The sequence below is a fragment of the Diabrotica undecimpunctata genome, chromosome 2, assembly GCF_040954645.1.
Source record: "Diabrotica undecimpunctata isolate CICGRU chromosome 2, icDiaUnde3, whole genome shotgun sequence".
NCBI classification, from domain to species: domain Eukaryota; kingdom Metazoa; phylum Arthropoda; class Insecta; order Coleoptera; family Chrysomelidae; genus Diabrotica; species Diabrotica undecimpunctata.
In genome coordinates, this window is record NC_092804.1 from 95,953,395 (window position 1) to 95,975,901 (window position 22,507).

The 22,507-nt window shown below is 31.4% G+C and overlaps 1 protein-coding gene across 1 annotated transcript in view; it reads right to left on the minus strand.

Moving 5' to 3' along the window:
• LOC140434738 (cathepsin D-like) overlaps nt 1-22,507 on the minus strand; it is a 95,423-nt gene that overhangs the window by 25,035 nt on the left and 47,881 nt on the right. Inside the window, exon 5 of the mRNA XM_072523227.1 lies at nt 7,714-7,913. Coding sequence (XP_072379328.1) covers nt 7,714-7,913 — 200 coding nt within the window. The remainder of the gene's footprint in view (nt 1-7,713; nt 7,914-22,507) is intronic.

Sequence of the window (22,507 nt, forward strand, 5' to 3'; positions counted from 1 at the left end):
TATATATATATATATATATATATATATATATATATATATATATATATATATTTAAAAATTTTTGTTTTTTCTAAGAAACTCAATATTTCGCTATTTATTTGCTGGCTTCATCAGGAGTACACTGTAAAACAATTTCAACATTACAAAAATGGCGTACAAATACATTTAAAAAACACTTAAAGAAATTAAAAGATTTCACAAATAAAAATTGACATTGAAGTTTGTAATAAATGTCATGATTAAATTGTCTTAAGTTCGTCAATTTTAATGGTAAATTTTATTCTCAAATTTTTGGAACACCGATGGGTTCCCCGATTAGTCCAATCCTTGTAACTGATCATCTCTTAGATAATGTGATTATGCAGTTTTTTTTTGAATTACCGTTTATATATAAACATGTCGATGACATCATATGTTCAGTTCCATCGTATCACATCAATACCACGCTGAACATTTTTAATTCATTTAATAAACATCTTCAGTTTACAATTGAAACTGAGACAGATTTTAGTATACCATTTTTAGACACAAGGGTGGTAAGAACAAATGACAATATTTTAACATTGGATTGGTACCAAAAGCCGACAGCATCAGGCAGGTATATAAATTACTATTCAAATCATACCACACGTCAAAAATATAATACCGTACTAGGTATAAAAACAGGATAATGTCCATTGTTGATGACAACTCTTTACAAAAAAGTCTTGACATATTATACAAAATTTTTCGTAACAACGGATATCCTAAACGAATTTAAAAAAAACTGATCTACAGCAGTAATTTCTATGACGCTCCCGTCCATGAATCTGACAACAAATCAATCAAATATAAAAAAACTTCCCTTTAATAATGGTCTAACTCATTCTGTCATATCCATATTCAAAAATGTTCATAATATTAGTATAGCTAAATTTAATACCATGAACAGCAAACAACTATTTTCAAAAATCAAACACCCAGTACCAACCTGTACAAAATGTACAGGTTGTAATGTTATACAAAAGTAATGTTGTTTATGAAATACCTTGTCTAGAATGTCAAAATAGCTACATTGGCCAAACATCACAATGGCTAAAACAACGCATCACACAACATAAAAGTGATTGCCGCTTGGGAAAAAATACTTGCGCGGTAGTTGAGTACTATGAAAACACCGGTCATATGCTAGACTATAACAAAGCTCACATTTTGGCACAGGCTGATAACTACAAAAGTAGATTATTGCTTGATAACTACAAAAGTAGATTATTAATGTGTCACATTAACAAAAAATAAAAACAATTTAAATTATAAAACGGACACTGGACAGTTAAGTAACATATATTGTAATATATTGAACAAAATTTATAAATATTGAAAACAGCTATCATTCACTTTAATAACAACTAACCTTAATAATTCATCAAAGAAATATCATTTTTCTAACGTTTCTTTTATGGTTATTTTTATTTTTACATTTGAAGTAATTTAAATTTTTTTATCGTATTTCTGTGACGAACGTGCTTAAGATAATTTAATTATGACATTTATTACAAACTTCAATGTCAATTTTTATTTGTGAAATCTTTTAATTTCTGTAAGTTTTTTTAAATGCATTTGTGCGCCATTTTTGTAATGTTGAAATTGTTTTACAGTGTACTCCTGATAAAGCTATCAAATAAATAGCGAAATATTGAGTTTCCTAGAAAAACCAAAGATTTTTATTAGAGACCACTTTATCTGATAATTCCTACGTATTTATAAATTATTTTTTGGTCGAAATAATTACTATATAATATATATATATATATATATATATATATATATATATATATATATATATATTATATATATATATATATATATATATATATATATATATATTATATATATATATATATATATATATATTATATATATATATATATATATATATATATATATATATATATTATATATATATATATATATATATATATATATATATTATATATATATATATATATTATATATATATATATATATATATATATATATATATATATATATATATTATATATATATTATATATATATATATATATATATATATATATATATATATATATATATATATATATATATATAAACAAAAACTTTTTTGTTTCCTAGGTTTGTCGGTCTGTTGTAAATAAAATTACATAACTATATTGCTTAAAAGTTTCGGCAAATTTGCCATTTTCAATAAGCACTTTATTTTATAAATATTACAATATGCAATTATATTTCATGTTTACACTTTTTAAAAGTTTAACATGGATTAAAAAATTGGTATCTGACATTGACAGATGACATCTGGCAGGTATATTACTATACTAGGTAATTAAAAAAGAAGTTATAATTAAAAATCTATCCTATTTCAATACCAAACCAAAACAAACCCAAACCATAACTAGCAATAATAATGTCACTAACTCAAACAAATACTATATATCCTTACCATACATTAATGGATTTTCTGAACAAATTTCAAAAATGTTCAAAAAAGTATGATATTAATGTTGGACATAAATCATGAAAAACATCTGGAAAATATTTAAAAAAATTTAAATTCAATGTTAACAGAGATCGCCAATCAAATTTTATTTATAAAATAAATTGTAAAGACTGTAATTCAACATATATTGGGCAAACACACCAATACCTGCGTAGAAGAGTTGTTGCACACAAACATATTGTACACACCAATGCATTAAACACAATAGCCCTTACTTGGTCTTAAAGTGACTAGTCTGTACAGGGTAAAATATGCAATGCTAACCTTATGGGAATTTCGCCAAGACGTTGCCAGTTTTATGTAATGAGCGATGGCGTTCTCTATTGTTTATCTTTCCAAATAACTGGAATAAACCGGGAGTTCTCAACAAGTCCTCACGTACAATTTTATGTAATTTACAAATATCGTTTGCTAATAATTTTACATATTACTATACATTATTTGTTTCTAATAGTAACTTATCAACTTTTATCTTTTATTAGTAGCAGTAGTATAATAAAATGTACATTAAATAAACATTTGTTTCAAAGTTTAAAATAATTCCGGTAATTTATACTAACTGCCAAATTTAAGATGTTATTAATCTCCTTGTGGTGCTATTAACAAAACAAGCCTACGACTCAATTAATAGGAACAAGTTATTTCAAATATTGCAGAGCTTTAATATCCCCAAAAAATACATTCGACTGGTAAAAACAACAATGGATTCGTCAATAGCAACTGTCACGAGTCCAAAATGAACTCACTGAAAACTTTACGATAGCCCAAGGATTAAAGCAAGGAGACGGGCTGGCACCGACACTATTCAACCTGACCTTGTAATATGTGATAAGACAGCTGAATATAGGAAGAGGTAATCTCCTAACAAATTAATCAATACAGATTGCCGCCTATGCCGATGATATCAGCATCATGTCTCGCAGAACAGAAGAGGGCAGAAATATATTCACAATTAAAATCAAAGGCAAAAGAGACCGGACTAGAAATAAATATTCAAAAGACCAAAAAGTTGACACAGGCAATAGCTAGGGGAAACAGACGCACAGTTGAATTAGAGGACGATATTGAAACAGTAGAAAGTTTCACATATTTAGGAGTTACATTAAACACGGATGGAACAGAAGAACCAGAAATCCAAAGAAGAATAGTAAAGGGAAACAAAGCTTATTTTTCACTCGATCATGTGTTTCGCTTCCAAAAACACACACTGGAGATCGAAAATCAGGGTCTACAAAACTATTATCAGACCAATAGTATGTTATGGATGCGAGACATGGGTGATGACAGAAGAGACAAAAAGAAAACTGGAAGTCTTCGAAAGAAAAGTCCTAAAAAAGATATTTGGACCTATTAACGAAAACGGAATATGGAGATCCAGGTATAACCATGAACTCTACCAACTGTTCAAAGAGACACCGATCTCAGAATTCGTTAAACTTCAGAGACTTCGCTGGGCTGGTCATGTAGTAAGAATCGAGATAGAAAGATTGCCAAAAAGAGCCCTAGATAGTAAAATGCAGGAGAGAGGTGCTAATTACTGCCATAATGTGTAAGGAATTTGTAATTTTAATTGATATCAACTGCAAATACTTTCTTCTAAGTTATTCAGTAATTAAGAAGCAATTAGAGTAATTCTTGTACAGAATATGTTTAAAAGCTTGATACATCCAGGGCCTTAATTAGTCTTTATTTGTTCTTCGGAGCGCGTAAACATATTCGAGGTACGATTATTTGTACCATCTTGGATGTACTGTTACTGTTTTGTTATTGTTATTATTTGTTGGTGGCTGTTGTGATTTGCTGTTGACAATTATTGTTATATTCTGTTGTTGGCTATTGTTATACTTGACGCCGAATTTTTACCGCAAAAATGGAGGAAATTGTCCAATGGAAACGTGGAAAAGCTCTAAAACTTTCAGAGAAGCAGATACTAATGAATATTATTAATTATCATCTTAATCAGGATAACAACGATTCTGTATCAATTGTAATTAGGAAAGTGTCAGAAATGAGTGGTGTTTGAGAAAAGACGACATTGTTTTGTATACGACAGAAATATTCATCACCTGCTGGATTACAATCTCCAAAGAGCAGATCCGAAAGGTTGGTAATTCTCGTGACAATAAGTACGATGAAGGTGTCAGAGACCAAATTCGTAGAATAGTTCATCAATTTTTTTTGGTGACAACATACCACCAACAATAATCACCATATTAGCTGTTGTAAATGTCGAAGAAACTGTGCCCAACTTTTCACGGGCCACGCTACATCGCTTGCTAAGTGATATGGATTTTGTGTTTATAAAACGTGGTAGAAATTCAATTTTGATTGAAAAACCAGAAATCATCTCGTGGCGTCATTGTTATTTACGCGCAATTAGTAAACACCGTGAAGAAGGATACAACATAGTGTATTTGGATGAATCATGGGTAAATATCTGGCACAGTGTGAAAAAAGAATGGGTTGATAAAACAATTACATCTCATCGCGATGCTTTTGTTCGTGGTCTGACAACAGGATTAAAATCTCCAACAACTCGTGGTGCACGGTTCGTTTTATTGCACGCAGGATCTACCAGTGGATTTGTTGATGAAGCAGAGCTTACGTTTTTGGCAGAGAAAAATACTCAGGACTACCACGACGAAATGGATGTACCGACCTTCGAAGATTGGTTCAAAAATAACTTAATGCTAAATTTGCCAGAAAAATCTGTTGTGGTAATGGACAATGCCTCCTATCACAGCAGAAAGTCAGAACAAATTCCTAACAGTTCAACACTAAAAAAAGATATTCAAGAATGGCTCCTGTCAAAGGACCTATTTTTTGAAGAAAACTACCTAAAATGCGAGTTACTTGATGTAGTCAAGGCCTTTAAAGCAAAATATGACAGGTACATAATAGAAGATTATGCCAAAAAGCACAATGTGAAGATTCTGAGGCTTCCACCCTATCACTTTGAACTCAATCCCATCGAAATGGTTTACAGTAAAGTTAAACGGTATATAGCTGGACGCAACGAGAATTTTAAAGAAGCTTGAATGCGAAATTTAATTACAGCAGCGTACCAGGTCATTACGCCAGAGAAATGGAAAAGCTACGTAAACCACGTAATAGCAACAGAAAAAAATGTGGGAAATTGACAATTTGTTGGATGATATCGAACCAATTATTATAAATATAAATAACGGAGATAGTGATGACAGTGACGATAATAATGATGATAGTGAAGCAGAAACTAAATGTGACAGCGATTGGTAGAAAAAGCAACTCAATATAATAGTATACAATTACGATTACACACGAAATTAAATACAATGAATTCTTTTATTTTCAACTTATTTATTAGTTTTATTTTTTGATATTTCTACGTTTTGTTACTGCGAACATAATATACAGTGCGGTTTTTAAAAGTCCTTCCCCCCCAAGCTTTTGAACGGAACAATACCTAAATAAAATGTTTCTTTATATTTTAGTTTTATTTAATTCGATTTTATTTAAATATATAAACAAATGGTTTGTATCGCTAGCACATAATGTCGAATTAAAAACCAACTGCTTATGTGACATAAATAAAAGGCATTTCTTAATTTCTATTTTATTTTAATTTAACCCAAGTATGTTGTAGCAAATATTATTTATGTTTGAGAACCACTGACAGAAGGAAGCCAGGCAGGTTCGTTAGTGGGTATTAGTAATTAAGCTACCCTTAACACAAAAGATGGATTAGCTAAGTAGTAAGAAGTGACGTTTATTTTAATACAAGTTTGCAAAGAAGTATGGCATCGATGTTGTGCATTTACCCTGTACAGACTAGTGACTAGTCACTTTAAGATAATCTATAGCCAAACATTCTCTAGAAAATAGCCGTCGAGTGACAGATGTTGTGCATTTACCCTGTACAGACTAGTGACTAGTCACTTTAAGATAATCTATAGCCAAACATTCTCTAGAAAATAGACGTCGAGTAAAAGATGTTGTACATTTACCCTGTACAGACTAGTGACTAGTCACTTTAAGATAATCTATAGCCAAACATTCTCTAGAAAATAGCCAGTTTTTTGATTTTAAAAATGTGCAGATTTTGGAAAAAGAACAAAATTACAACAAAAGATGCATATTAGAGATGATTCACATAAAAAAAAGATCCAAATTCTATCAATAATAAGACTGACATCACAGACCTTTCCAATATGTATCATAATTTAACTAATTGAGTTGTTTTTATATGCACTATGGCAGATATTTAAGAACGACCCGGAACCACTCCTATTTTAAGATACCTACCAGATGTCATCTGTTAATGTCAGGTACCAATTTTTTAATCCATGTTAAACTTTTAAAAAGTGTAAACATGAAATATAATTGTAGAATGTAATGTTTATAAAATAAAGTGCGTATTGAAAATGGAAAATTTGCCGAAACGTTTAAGCAACAGTTAAGTAATTTTACTTTCAACAGACCGACAAACCCAGAAAATAAAAAAGTTTCTATTCAAATATTCACGGTCAGGAAATAACAAACTATATTATATTTATATATATATATATATATATATATATATATATATATATATATATACGAAAATCACTAAGTTCTCGGGGAGAACCGCGTAGAGAATTTAATGCTCTACGTTTCGGCACCCATTTTGGAGCCATTTTCAAGAGTGATACGGTTCCGTACGAGTTCGGAGTCTCAATCTGCCTACTCCCCGCACTCGTGACGTACCAGTATCGTGTTCTGTATAAATACAAGAATCGTCAAACAGCACTGAGCTCTCAATCTGTCTACTCCTCAGTGTCGAGTGACTGATCGAGTTTGAGATTGAGACAGGTCTCAATCTGCCTAGTCCTACTGACGAGTACTGAGGAGTAGGTAGATTGAGACCCCAGTGATGTTTGACGGTTCTTGTATTTATACAGAACACGATACTGGTACGTCACGAGTGCGGAGAGTAGGCAGATTAAGACCTCAAACTCGTACGGAACCGTATCACTCTTGAAAATGGCTCCAAAATGGGTGCCGAAACGTCGAGCATTAAATTCTCTTCAACGCGGTTCTTCCCGAGAACTTAGTGATTTTTATTTATCTGACCGCGGAAATCACTATGTGAAACTTATTTAAAGCTTGTTTTCAATTATTACATTTATATAACATAAATATACAAAAATTATAATAAAAAATTAACATATTACAGACCTGTTCAAATAAAAGGAGAAAACGGGTTCTTTAATAGCACCTTGTTCTACCAGTGTATTAAATACTGGAGTAATTCCATTAACGGAAATTTCGGGGTACCCCATTCCTAAAATCCCATCGAATTTTCCCACAAGGAAAGCTAAACCGGGTTCCTGGGTAGCTTCAGCAAATAGTTGATCCTTAGCTTGTAAACCCCCAACCTAAAACAATGTTGTTATGTTGTAATTTACACTTTTAAATCAAATCTTTTAAATTTGCAACTAAATAGGACTGAAATATATTTGTTCAAAGTGCAAAGAGTTGTGTGCCTTAGACTTACAGGGTCTATAAGGCTAGAGATCTACTTATCCCTGCTTGACCTCCCTCTTTTGTTTTTTTTTGCTTATAAGAGGAAAGGCTCCAATGGGATATGATCGACTGTCAGACAACATAAATAAAGTACTCGTCAGAGAAGGACATAAAGGTATCATAAAAGAAATTAAACGTACAGATGATGACTTTTCACCATATGGTACCCACAAATAGCCCTAAACCTATAAATTTTCTAAATCCACGGCTGCATGGTTGCACCTAATACACAGGCGCAAAAAATCCAAAAATACAAGAGATAAAGTTACAGAAATTTATAGTATTGAAAATGTAAGAATTTCTATTCCGCTGGGAAAATATACCTTTGCATTCCAGGCCAAGCTTTAGGTAATATTGAGTTTATAAAAGAAATTAATTATGTTCTTTTTTACATAGTTGTAGCTTGAAATTTGGCATATCTACTTGGATATTGTGCAAGTTAAACGATATTGCCTGCTATGTTCAACTTCTTAGTATATCATACTAAAAAGATATACATATACATTAAAAAACTTAAATGTGTAGTGTTAACCCTACTTAAATAAAAAATATTAATAATTTAGTAATAAATAGACATTAAATTTCATTAACTTACATATAGCAATAATACGCTATAAGAAGTATTCACTTCTGTCGGCACTCCCCAAGTGTCAAGCTCATTTTTTTTATTTAGAAGTCATGAAGTTTATAGTGTTTTAAATCTAGTATTTAAAACTAAAATACCGTTATTTAGTTTCTGAACAATAAAGCTGCGAGTACTAAATCCTACATAAGTTTTTTCACTAAATTACATAGTAGCAGTAGATCAGTAGGACATAGATGTAAATAATCCCGGTCAATTGACAAAGGGGCGGAATTCTTGCTTTGCTTTTAATGGATTCTCAAAATTTTTTAAACTCTACACATATTTTAGCTCCTAGATATAAATAAAATATTGGTCAAATTAAAAAAACAACTTTTTGAAATGAAAAATAGATTTCAACACGATCAGATTATATTAGCAAAATGAATAATTTATCCTCCCGTATTAAAAATATCAGCAGGAGAAAAGTTGAATATAAAGACAGTGACTTCGGTCCCTTTGTGTCTTGATAGGGAGTGACAAATGAAAAGCCGGTAATATCCATCCTATGGGTATTGGCAAAATTGTTCATATAGTGATTACAACTGGTATTAAAAACAGTAAAAAAAGTAATAAATAGAATCGGAGTTCAGTTTAATACCTCCAAATAAGAAAATACGATCCTAAATGACACAGAATTCCTTAAGAAAGAATTTCTAGCATATGTTCCACAAAAATGTTAACATTAAGAGGCATTATTTGAGATGTCAGTTTGAATATTTCCATGGAAAATATAATCGAAGACGGCATTTTTAAAAACAGGAAAATTATTTCCGCTTGAAGGTTAAATAGACGATTTTTAAATACAGATGTGTCAGCCACATATATTCCAACAGGTACCATACAACTACTTTTTGATGGAAGAATTCCTCCTAATGAAATTATTATTTACTCGAACTTGGTAACAGTTGAACCGTATATTTTCCTTATTAAACAATGTTTTAAATGTTTAAGATTGGGGCATTTTTGCAAAGTCAATTCAGGGATAAAAAAATGTCTTAAATGTGCCGAGGAGCATATGCTACAAAGTTGCACTGTTTCTGTACCAAACTGCCTATATGCAAAGAATTTCATAGACAGAAAAACAATAATGAGGGTCTTTCAAGACCTTACATTTTTTGAAACTGCCAAGTTGTTTCCCCCAGTTAAAGAAAAGCCGGAGAAGACTAGATTGCTTAAAATGAGAAGTAGAGATTTCCCATTTCTACCAGCCAGCTCAAAGTATTTACTTAAGTTGTCCGAAAATCTCCTTCCTCATGTTATCCCAATCAGAGGAAAAAAGAAAATCATTCTGAAAGGTACCAGTTACGCTAGTGAGGCTCATAAAGCCTTATTAAATAATGATTAAGTAGAAAATTACCTAAATTGCCTATTCTAAATATATTAAATGATGCACAAAAGCATATAAGTCTCAGGATAGCTTGCTTTCTAAAAACATATTTTAACCTCTGATAATGAAAATGTAAATTTTGCTGGTTTTGAGGAATCACAAAGTGAATTTAATATAAGTAAAAGTAGTTTTGGTTAAACAGCAATTTATTTTTTATATATAATATTTAATATTTTACATTGGAACATCAACGGTTTTTTAACAATAAACAGGATCTAACTGTATTTCTTAATGAATATAATATAAATATTATTCTTTTAAATGAAACTCATTTGAAATTTTTGCAACAGTTTTATGTTCTCAATTTTTACTACTTTAGGGATGATAGCAAAATGGATGGGGTGGAATAGCTGTTCTTATACGTCAGTTTCTGGCAGCTGATAGGTTGGACATTTCATATATTCACTTTCCTGAGAAATGGCAGGCTATTGTTGTTAAATTTGAACAAGTTTTTATTTTAAGTTCATATAAGGTATCAGATATACATTTTTGCAAAGAGATCTTTAGAGAATTGAGCCAACTGTGTGATAAACTGTTCTTCTTCATAGGTGACTTGAATTGCCAACATTATTCATGAGGATGATTATCTAACAATCCCAATGGTAATCGTCTTGTTGATCTTTTGGAGGAAGATAACTTGTGCTTTCTCAACACAGGAGAGGCGATAAGAATTTCGCCTCCTGACTCTAACAGTGTTCCTGACGTGGCGATATTGTGTTATGTTTACGCAGGTTAATAATAATAACACTATTATTATATGTATTTGTATTTAATTAGAAAAGAAATGAGTTTTTCTGTTTTACAAGTACAAGTGTAATGTGTACAGATACCAGTGACAAGTGACAAGTAAGTCATTAGATATCAATAAAAATAAAATGTGTTGCCAACATACACATAATAATTATAGTACTGAATTGTACAGCAACACCCCCCCTCAATTCTACAAAAGTACAAATGAATTAAGTACAAACTGCAAACAAAATTACAATAAACTAATAAACTGTAAAGTTAAACATTAGTTTTAGAAACATTCAAATAATTTCTCAATAATTCAAATTGAGTAACAGGCAATGCCTTGGTCATAATATCAGCTAACTGTTTGTTTATAGGAACATACTCAATAACAAAATTTCCTTTATTTACCATATCTTTTACGAAATAATGTTTTACATCAATATATTTTGAGCGTTTGGTCTCATAAGTTTGAGCCATTTTTATGCAACCTTGGTTGTCCTCAAAAACTTTAATAGGATATTGAAAATCAAACATTTTTTTTTAAAGTTGACCTAAAAACAAACACTTAGTCATACACGCAGACAGAGCCAAATATTCGGCTTCACTGCTACTAAGAGCAACTACAGATTGTTTTTTAGAACACCAGTTTACAACTTTATTATTACAAAGAATAACATATTCAGAAACACTCTTTCTATCATTAGCATCACTAGCAAAATCCGAGTCAGCATATGCATGAACAGAAACTTGATCATTTTTAGTAAATTTATTCTATATTAATCCCAACTCATTAGTAAAGCTTAAATAACGAATTATATTTTTAAGATACTTCCAATGATTACTATTAAAATTATTTTAAAATCTTCCAAAAAATGAAACTGTAAAACACAAATCTGGCCTAGTGTCAAGCATCAAATACATTAAGCTACCAAGTACCTTCTTATAAGGGACTTTAAAATCAGTTTAAGCTTCTTTTTTTAAATTCAATTTAGGTTCCATTGGAATTTTACTAGTCTTGCAATTTACCATGTTAAAACGATTAATAATTTTTGTAACTAAATTTTTCTGACTAACAACTAAAGTCTTATCTTTCCTTTTAATCTCTTATCCTAAAAAGATAATTTTTGTTTCATTTGATAAATCACTTAATTCTAAAATTTTCTCTTAATTTGATTTTAAAAATTTGACATTATCTTCAGAAATTGAATTAACAAAAATATCATCTACCCATATTAAAACATAAGTTTTTCCATTAAAATACAAGCAAGGATCAACCTTAGATCTTTTAAATCCTAAATTACATAAATGCTTATTAATAGTTGTATTCCAAAATTTAGAGCTTTCTCGTAAACCATATAAAGCTTTTACCAACTTACATACTACACCAGGTTTAACACTAAGGCCATCCAGTGGCTTTAAAAACACATCACTAGATACTGAACTTTTCAAAAAAGCACTTTTCACATCAATTTTATGAATATCCATATCACAATCGACAGCAATGGCCAACAGTACCCTCAGGGTGGTTAATCTAGCTACTGGTGCATACACATCTTCGTTGTCCAATGCTGGCTGCTGATAGCCTCTGGCCACTAATCGATCTTTTTTCACTAACTGACCATCAACATTTTTCTCAACAAAAACCCATCGTAAATTAATGATTACATCGTCCAGGTATTGTTGCTTTCTAACGCCAAAAGATCTTTATCTATGGCCTCCTTCCATCCATTTCATATTGAAACAGCTTCAGCATAGTTTTTAGGTAATTCAGAAGGTAGACAGCCAGCAGATAAAGCCATCATCATACTCACTTCATAATCATCAAGATAAGAAGGCATAAGTATATCTCTTGAACTTCTACGTATCTTGTGTTCTTGATTACTATCAGGTTGTATTACTTCAGGTTTAATTTTAACAGGTTCAGCAATAAATTGCTCATCAACACCTCTCAACATGTCTCATCACATGAACTAGAGATTCACTTTCATCACAAGTTTTATCAAATCTTACTGAACGAGATGTAAACACTGCTCGTTTTAGAGGGTCCCAGAGGCGGTATCCATCAGGTTGTAACCATACCAAACTTCAGCTGGTGTACAGTCATTAGACAATGTACTTGTAGGAGTTCGATTTGTTAAGTACACAGCAGCCAATACAGCTTCTCCCCAAAATGATTTGTCAAGACCACTGTCCAAAATTAAACATCTAAATTTATCTAAAATAGTACGATTGCATTTTTCTGCTAATCCATTCTGCTCTGGATTCCTGGGTACAGAACATTGTATAGTTATTCCTTTACTAGTTACAAAATCTTTAAAGCTTTTAGAACTACTCTCCCCAGCATTATCATATTTTAAATACTTCATTTTCAGGTTGAAATTTGATTCAATTAAGGCTACAAAATTCCTAAAGCATGTTTCCACTTCATTCTTTTCTTTAATAAGGTATAACATTCCAAAATGACTGTAATGGTCAATGAATGAAACATAATAATTTTTACCATCATGAGTAGAAGGGCTAATTTTTCCACACACATCTGTGGACACATATTGAAGTAAGCGTCGAGCTTTCCTCTCACTTATGATGCTTTTTAAAAATGGAGAAGTGTCTGCTTACCTTTCAAGCGTATCCCACATACTGAACTCACAGAAAATCTACAAGAGTGTCCCATCCGCTTGTGCCACAACTCAGGTGTATCTCGAACAATGTTAACCACATCTGAATACAATTGCAATTCTATAAAATACAAGTTACCAATAAATTTTCCAGTAATAATTGCAGTATCATCCCTCAGGATTTTTACTTCCTTATTTTCAATAATCACACGAAAACCTTTTTCTTCAATTTGTCTTACTGATAATAAATTGTAAGAAAGATTGTCACAAACAGGAACATCATTCTTGTGTGTTCTAAAAGTGTGGTGACCTTTTCACTATCATCTATTTTACCTCATGCATCATTTATTAACAAAACATTATCCCCAACTAACTGAACAATAATATCCTTTGCGAAATCACTTCGACGAAAGTCGAATCACTTTTACCAAAGTCTTTGTATTTATCGTCAGTCCTAGCAGGTTTCTCTTGAGAAATGACATCAAGAACGCCATGTCGTTCCAATGTTCTTTCCAATCAAAATTTCCACGAATCAAAACCGACTCCATTAAATTGTTTTACATTAGCCATAAAAATTTGATTGCTGGCGAAGCCATACCTAAATTACACACGTGCAAAAATTGTAAACACAATTTTTCCTGCAAACTACACTTTTAGCAAAACAAATTTTACTTTGTTTAAAAAACAACACAACTTAAAAACACTTTTCTAAATTTCTGCAGCTGGACACATAACCTGTTTACGCAGGTTAATAATAGTAACACTATTATTATATGTATTTGTATTTAATTAGAAAAGAAATAAGTTTTTTGTTTTATAAGTACAAGTGTAATGTGTACAGATACCAGTGACAAGTTACAAGTAAGTCATCAGACATCAATAAAAATAAAATTTGTTGCCAGCATACACATAATAATTATAGTACTGAATTGTACAGCAACATGTTATGGTCAAGATAGAACTGGCACCCAAATAAATGCCTCTTTTTAAGGTCTCAAGATCTATAATGTGAAAAAAGCCAATTGGAAGCAATTTAATCTATGCATTGAGTCTAACATTCACAATTGATGACTCGTACATAGATTTTCAAAACCTAATATTAGATGCAGAAAATAGGTTCATCCCTAAGAAAAAGTGTATTAGATTTTCTAAATGTCAAGTTTGTTGGGGCGATGAAGAGTATTCTGCTTTGATTAAATCAAAGAGGGTGGCGGTAGAAATTTCAAACAGAAACCCTCTTTAGACAACTTTATTACATAAAAAAGAGACACATTGTAAAAAGGAACTTAAGTCCAAAAAGAAAAAAAAATCTTTGCAAAGTTTTGTTCCACGATTTCCCCTGATACCCCAATATCAGTAATGTGGAGGAAAGTGAGAAATTTCCATAAAGATTTCAATAAAGCTTCATTAGGGGAGGAAATACTTGTCTTATTGACTACACCTGTTTTTAAGAACATTACATCTCACCCGGTGAAATCTAATACTATGAATTGTAAACCCTTTTCTTTAAACGAGCATTCATAGGCTTTATCTGAAGGAGGGATAGTATAATATTTTCTATGTTGCAACATCTTTCAAAGTAAGCAATCAATTTCTTGCTAAATTTTTTTAGTATAGGTTTTAAGGAGGGAAAACATATTCTAACAAATTGGAAATCGCAAAACAGCTTGTTTAATCTCCAAACCCAACAAAAATTTAAATTGTCTTTTAAGTTAGAGACCAATTGTCCTATCCTCATGTGTCAGTAAACTTTTAGAGAACATGATAAAAAGAAGGTTTGATTGGTATGTAGAACATTATCTGATCCTATCGCCTTCCAAACAGGTTCTTGTAAAGGTAGAGGAGTGTCTGAAAACATTATCCATCTGGTCAATAAAATTTCAATGAATATTTCAAAAAGGAAGCCAGCGGTATCTGTTATGTTGGACATTCCTTCAGCATATGATAAATTATTACCCAATTATTAGATGCTTTGAAAGATCCTTATTTTGCCATGGTTACTTATTGAATTGATTAAACATATACTGACAAATCGGTATTCGCCCTTGATCCTATCTCCTTTGATCTGTTGGGCTCAAGACCGACTAATATTGGTCTACCTCAAGGTTCTCCTTTGAGTCCAGTATTATACCACATTGTCATTAACATCATCTCATTTTGTGTGCCTGAGGATTTGCTAATGACTCAATAATATGCAGATGATGTTGCTCTCTATTGTTTCGGCTAGAGTTGGATGGATGGAGTGGAAAAATTAAATGACACAATAAATAATATATCTAGAAAACTTGTGATAGACTATATCTATAATGTGTTTGCCATCTAGCAAAAGTCAAGCGATTTTTTTATAGCAATAGGAATAACACTCTGAATACACAAATTTAGTACATAACACGCTACTAGTAGGAGTTATTTTAGATAGTTCCCTTTCTTGGAAAAGCCAAATCTAAAAGATGACGTTGACGGCTTCTAGTGGAGTCAATATTATTCGGTGTCTGTGTTGAACATGGTGAAGAGCACATCCTGCCACTTTACTTATCTTATATAAGGCCTATATTGGAACACACCTTGATTATGAATCGATTTTTCTTTGAGATTGTGCCCGCTCCTTACGTAAAAAACTAGATAAAGTTCAATATAGAGCTCTCAGTTAGGTAGGGGGATTTATGAAGTCTAGCATATAAATTTATATTAAAGTTGGTAGCATATGACTACCCAATATATTCCTAAACTAAGCAATTTCATAAAGTCTTTCTGAATTATTTTAGTTTCTGAAGAAGAAAACACTTTCCACCCATACTGGCTGCCTTCCAAAATACCCTACATGAGATTTATGAGGTAGCACATAACACTTTATTTCTTTATCACACCTTTCCGCTCAATTCTTAGATTTCTCCTTTGGTTTATAAAACTGAAAACCTGGGGAAAGTAAAAAATAACTACTCAAAGTTTATGTCATGATGCCTTGATAACTGGTCTGAATATAAACTAATTTTCACAGATGGATCCAAAGATTAACAAGATAAAGTGGACATTGGTGTATACCTTAATAAAAGCAATAAATTAATAACAAAATTACCATCTGCTAATTTAATTTATTCAGCAGAATTATTTGCGATAAAAGAAGGCATTAAACTAAATTCAACAGAAAGATTTTAAAAAAGCCTTATAGTGATTCAAAAAGTGCTTCGGAGAAAATTATAAGAGCAAGTTATAAGTAACGTTACTAACGTTAATAACCAGGACGTTTTATTAATAATGCAAAAAGAAGAAGAGCTGTTACCACAATAAAAACAGCCAAAATTGAATACCTCGGTAACATCATGATAAACAGCGAAAGATATGGGTTGCTGCAATTAATTCCATAAGGAAAAGTAAAAGAAAAACGAAGACCAGGAAGGCGAAGGATTTCCTGGCTGAAAAATCTACGTACGTGGTTTAACACAACAACCACAAATCTGTTCAGAGCAGCTGGTTGCAAAATACAGATTGCCATGATGGTCGCTAACATCCGAAACGGATAGGCACTATAAGAAGAAGAAGAAGTTATAAAACTGCAACAGACATACAAACTCTCCAATTAAAACAAATTTTTTTTTAATTTAACGAACAACACAAAGAAATTAAATTTGCATGGATTCCAAGTCACACCGGGATTGTGGGGAATGATAGAGCTGATCATCTTGCAAAACTTGGAAGAAAACTAAGGTTACTGAGGAACCAAAGGCTTCCTTTAAATATTTATAAACGAAATATAAAAAAACCTATGGATTAGCTGGAAAAATCGATTCCAACAAATAGGACAGGTAAAAGGAATTACATATTGTACATACGTATGGATTAGCTGGAAAAATCGGTTCCAACAAATAGGACAGGTAAAAGGAATTACATATTGTATATACGTTACGGTTCCATATAAAAAGCCTAGTTTACCAAGTTCTCCAACCTGGGGAGGGGTATACTTTCACAAATATGTTGTATGAGGAGAGGACATTGCAGTGTTCCAGTTCATTTATTTAGATTGAAAGTGATCAAAATTGTGTTCATGTGGCAGTTTAGGCACCTTACAGCATGTTTTGTTGGAATGTAGTAGATATCAAAGGGAACCGCAGTTGCTTGTGTAAAAGATTTTTTAAACAATTAATTTTTAATTGGTTTTTTTTCCTTTAACTATTGTTGAAGGTTGAGGAGCTATAAGCTTAAGCCCAGATATGCAGCTGGTTCCTAAAAAAACTAATACGACTCTTAGTAAGATTTGATCATTTTGAGCAGTGTATTTGGTTGGTATGGTATTATATTATATTTATTATGACAGACAAATAATAAAATAAACAAACAAATAACAAACAATTGATTGCATATGTTCATTCATAAATTGTAAAAATTAAGGTCTAAATTTTGATATTATTTTGAATTCCTGCATTTTGTAAAGAGTATATAAATGATAGTTTTTACATAAATAGGGTTGTTGTTATTATTTTTATTATTATTAAGGAATAAAACAAACGACTTAACTCAACAATATATTAAAGCAAGAATTGTAACCAAATTAAAAGATAACTGGGCACTATTAGAGGCAGCAAAACATTTAAACATAAGCAGAACCACAGTTTTTCTATTAATAAAAAATGTAGCGAACAAGAAACATTCGAAAGAAAGCGAGGGTCTGGAAGACCAAAACTATACTAAATTTAGATAAGTAAAAATAAAATAAATATTTTGTAATATCTTCATCAGCATTTATAACAGCTGTAGTCTTCGGTCCATCTGCTGAAAGGAACTATAAAATTGTCTTCTTCAGAGAGCTCTTCCCAAACCTGTTGTATACCATGATATAGCTCTTCAGCATTTTGAGGTATAAAATTACGCCGATACAACCGTTTTATAATAACTCCCACACATTCTCGATAGGGTTTAAATCTGGACTATGGCTGGGCCATGGTAAGGTTTCGATGTTGTTATTCTGGAGCTACTGATTTATTATATTTGCAGTGTGAACATGACAATTATCTTGTTGGAGGATAAAATTATTTTCTGGATATAACTGTTCTACACTGGGAAACATGATGTTTTCTAAAATATTCAGATAAGTCTGTCATTCACACGACTAGTTATTTTGTCGAATTTTTATGCAATTAAAAAGTTCAACGACATAGCTGATTGAAAAGCCGCCATATCATTGACGTAATTTGTTTCTTGACCACCGCGCCGCTAGTAAACTCGGTTCGCTATTCCCACTCCGAACTGTCTAGTGAATTTAGTAATTATTTTTTTGCGAAGTTAGTTACTTTTTGACAGACTAAAAGTGGCTGGAAATTACTATACAACCAAGCACACGTACTCATAGCCAATATTAATAGCAAACAAACTAAATAGTAAATAAAATAGAACTTTGCGAATTACCGACAATATATATTTATTTATCTGCACCATATAATAAATATTTTTGTTAAATTATAACAACTGAAATATATTTTTTAAATATATACTACCCAAAATTTGATGTGTTTAGTATACACTTCCACTATTTAGAATAATTCTTCTTTTTTTAAACAAAGTAGTATGCAATAGTAGGATACTTTAACTATTAATACTGAGAAGTAGGAATTGTTGCGTTGTAGATTTCCGACAATGAATCTGTCAAAATATGCTCGAGCTAAGCGAATGGAGTTTAGCGCTAGTTAGCTGGTTAAAAAATAGTTGTTTAATTGGAACGACGCCCTTTAAATAAACGACTATTATAGCTATTAAGTCGAATCTTTATGATAACATTCAATTCAAAAGTGATTTAACACATTGTTTACAATATGGTGGCAACCACTGTTGTTTATGTTTAACAGTTGTGAGTTAAATGTTGATGATAAAATTTTAAATACTTCGATATCTTTACGAGAAGCTGTGACTATAGAATCAAAGTTTGAGAGACAAGGTTTTCAAAAATGCTCGTGTAAACCAACACAAAAACATTGCCGTACCATAAGATGTGCTTGCTTAGCTTAGAGTTTAAGTTGTGTCAGTAAATGATATAAATGTAACATGAAAATTATTAATAACCTCATCTGTGAAGTAAATAACATAATTTTATAAGTAAGACATCATAATGTGTTATTATTCAATAAAATGAAAAGGCCAGCCGTGCAACTATATGACTATTTCAATTAGCTGTTTGATTACACGACTCATCGTCGTCTAGCTGATCTGTTAAACGTTATATTCGTAGTCGTCAGTCACTCGGCTAACAAACGTTGATCAATCAAAGAGCTAGCTGTTCTACCGAACGGCTAATTTAACCATCTGGCGGCGAAATATACACTCCAACTTTGCACTTTTTAAAATATTAAAAAAATTTTCAATTGTAAATATTATCCTGTCCCAAAAATCTTGATTTTGTAGCTGACGGTTTAAAGCAAATATAAGTCTTGATTGCTTTTGTTGTGGTGTAAGACCTTTATAGATTCTCTCCATATTTTATTGATAATAAAACTGTTGTTTTGTTTACGTTAAAATGGATCGCCACGGCAGATAGTGACCAACCAAGTATTTACCCTTTAAAATACACTGTTCAATTTTTTACAAAATACGCTTTAAGAGTCATATCAGTTTTTTTATGAACCAGCTGTACCTTAAGTATGGCTCTTGAACAATCAGTATAAATACACAAATCCTGGCCGAATATCCCTGGTAGCTAAGGCCAAACTAATAAATGAAAAAAGAAAAAGAATATACATACATCATACATTCACTTACATGGCCATGGCTGACATAAATAAAAATGTGAATTACAAATTAGGAGTATATTTATTTAATCCAAGGACATCGATTAGGATATCTACAAAATATGTACGAACACAACATTTGGCGACGAGGACAGAACGAATTACGTTTAAATATATATTCTAATTAACATCCAGATTTAGCCATACGGTTCACACTCCATCTAAGTGGAGAATTCACTTATTCCAGATACCTATGGTATCAAAAAGGATTGAGCTTTGGTACTTGTCATTCATGAGGTACTTTTCATTCTACATTGTCTCCTTATTTGTATTTCCAGATCTCTGTACTTGGTGATATTTTCATTGTACTTAACACGCAGATTATTGTTGTTAGGTATCGCCACATCGATTAATGTTGTTTGTCTCGTTAGTTTATTAAGTCTATTATGTATTACTGTTTGGTCTGTGTGCACAGTGCGATCACAGTATAGCTTGTAGTTGTCATTCTCAAGCTTACTCTCAGGAATGTATTGATAATATGGGAGATGGTTTGTTTTGAGAAGTCCCAGTTTAAAAGCTATCTCTTAATGGGGGATCTTACCTACTGAGTCATGCCGTTTCTTACATTATTACTACCTAACATTATCCTAACTAACATTAATATAACCATTATTATTAACTATATATATTTTTTATAAATTACTTAAGTGTGAAACAACCTGAGAGATGTCTAACAATGCAAACATGCCAGCAAACCCAAATCAAGGTGTAGTAGTTGAGACGGCTCTTTAAAAGCCTGAGCTGAGCTGAGCTTTAAAAAAAATTGTTAGATGTTTAATGAGGTTAGAAAGCGCATTCAAAGTATTTGGTATTCCACAAGGTAAGCAAGTAGCTTACTTATTACGTTATTACATTACATGGGACCAGCAGCTGATGATATACTATGTGATAAGTTATCTCCCCAAACACCGGATACGAAATCTTATGATGAATTATTATAGTAGAAAGAGCATTACAATCCAGAACCATTAGAAATAGCATAGCAGAGAAATTTTTTACTACAAAGAAAACAACACAAACAGAAAGTGTAAATGATTATCTAACAGTTCTACAAAGATTGTCAATAACTTGCAAGTTTGGCGACTATCAAAAGAAAACATTACGAAATCAATTTGTATTTGTATCTGTATACGTTCATGTAATGTCAATTGGATGAAATTTTACACATTTTAAGTGAACAGTCTCAACACGGAGAAAAATTTATCGTTTATAGGTAAATACTATAAATTTCAATTTTGAAGTTGACTTGGGAGCAGCAGTTACATCAATAATTAATAAAGATTATTAATTGCATTTTTCAAACTTACAGTTATACAATACAAATTTAAAATTAGTTTCATAATAGTCCACTAAATAATTTAGGTACAGTGGAGGTACAGGTTAAGTAAAGAAAAGAAATTAAAAACTCAAACATTTATATACTAGAGCAAAGGTATAAGGAATATTGTGGGCCTACACGTAAAACTTCAAGTAAAACCCAATAGTAATCCTTTTTTTATTAAATCAAGGAAGGTACTGTATGCATTACTACCGAAAGTAAAAAGGGAGATATAAAATTAGCAAAATGAAGGTTTATTTAAAAAGGTAAATAGCTCTAAGTTTGCAACACCCATTGTGCTAGTAATTAAAGCAAATAGAACTGTTAGAATATGTGGGGATTTCAAGAGTAAGTTAAATCAATACATAGTAGGTGATGAATAACCCTTGCCCACAATCAAGGAGTTATTTTCTTTAATGACGGGTGGTGAAAAATTCACAAAAACTGATTTGAAACAGGTTTATTTGCAAATGGAAGTAAGAGAATAGGATCAAAAATATTTGACACTTAGGACTCCACAAGGACTTTTCCAAAGTACACTGTTAATATATGGGTTAGCCAGTGCTTTGGCAATTTAGTAAAGGGAGATTGAAAACTTACTTAAGTACATACAGAAGGTATCGGTATTCATGGACGACATTAAGATTATGGGGCCAGATGACAATAAATACCTTCAGAGTTTGGAACTAGTCCCGAGCAGACTACAAAAACATAACAAACAGGTAATTTTTGAAAAATGTCAGTTTTTAACTAATTCGATTAAGTATTGTGGCTATGCAATCGATAAAAACCGGCATACACAAAACATAAGATAAAGTGGATACAATAGCTAATGCAAGAGCACAAACAAATAAACAGGAAGTTGAAGCTTTTGTTTGGTCTATTGAACTATTATGGGCGGTTTTTAAAGAATATTCATATATATACAAAGAATATATATATATATATATATATATATATATATATATATATATATATATATATATATTTATA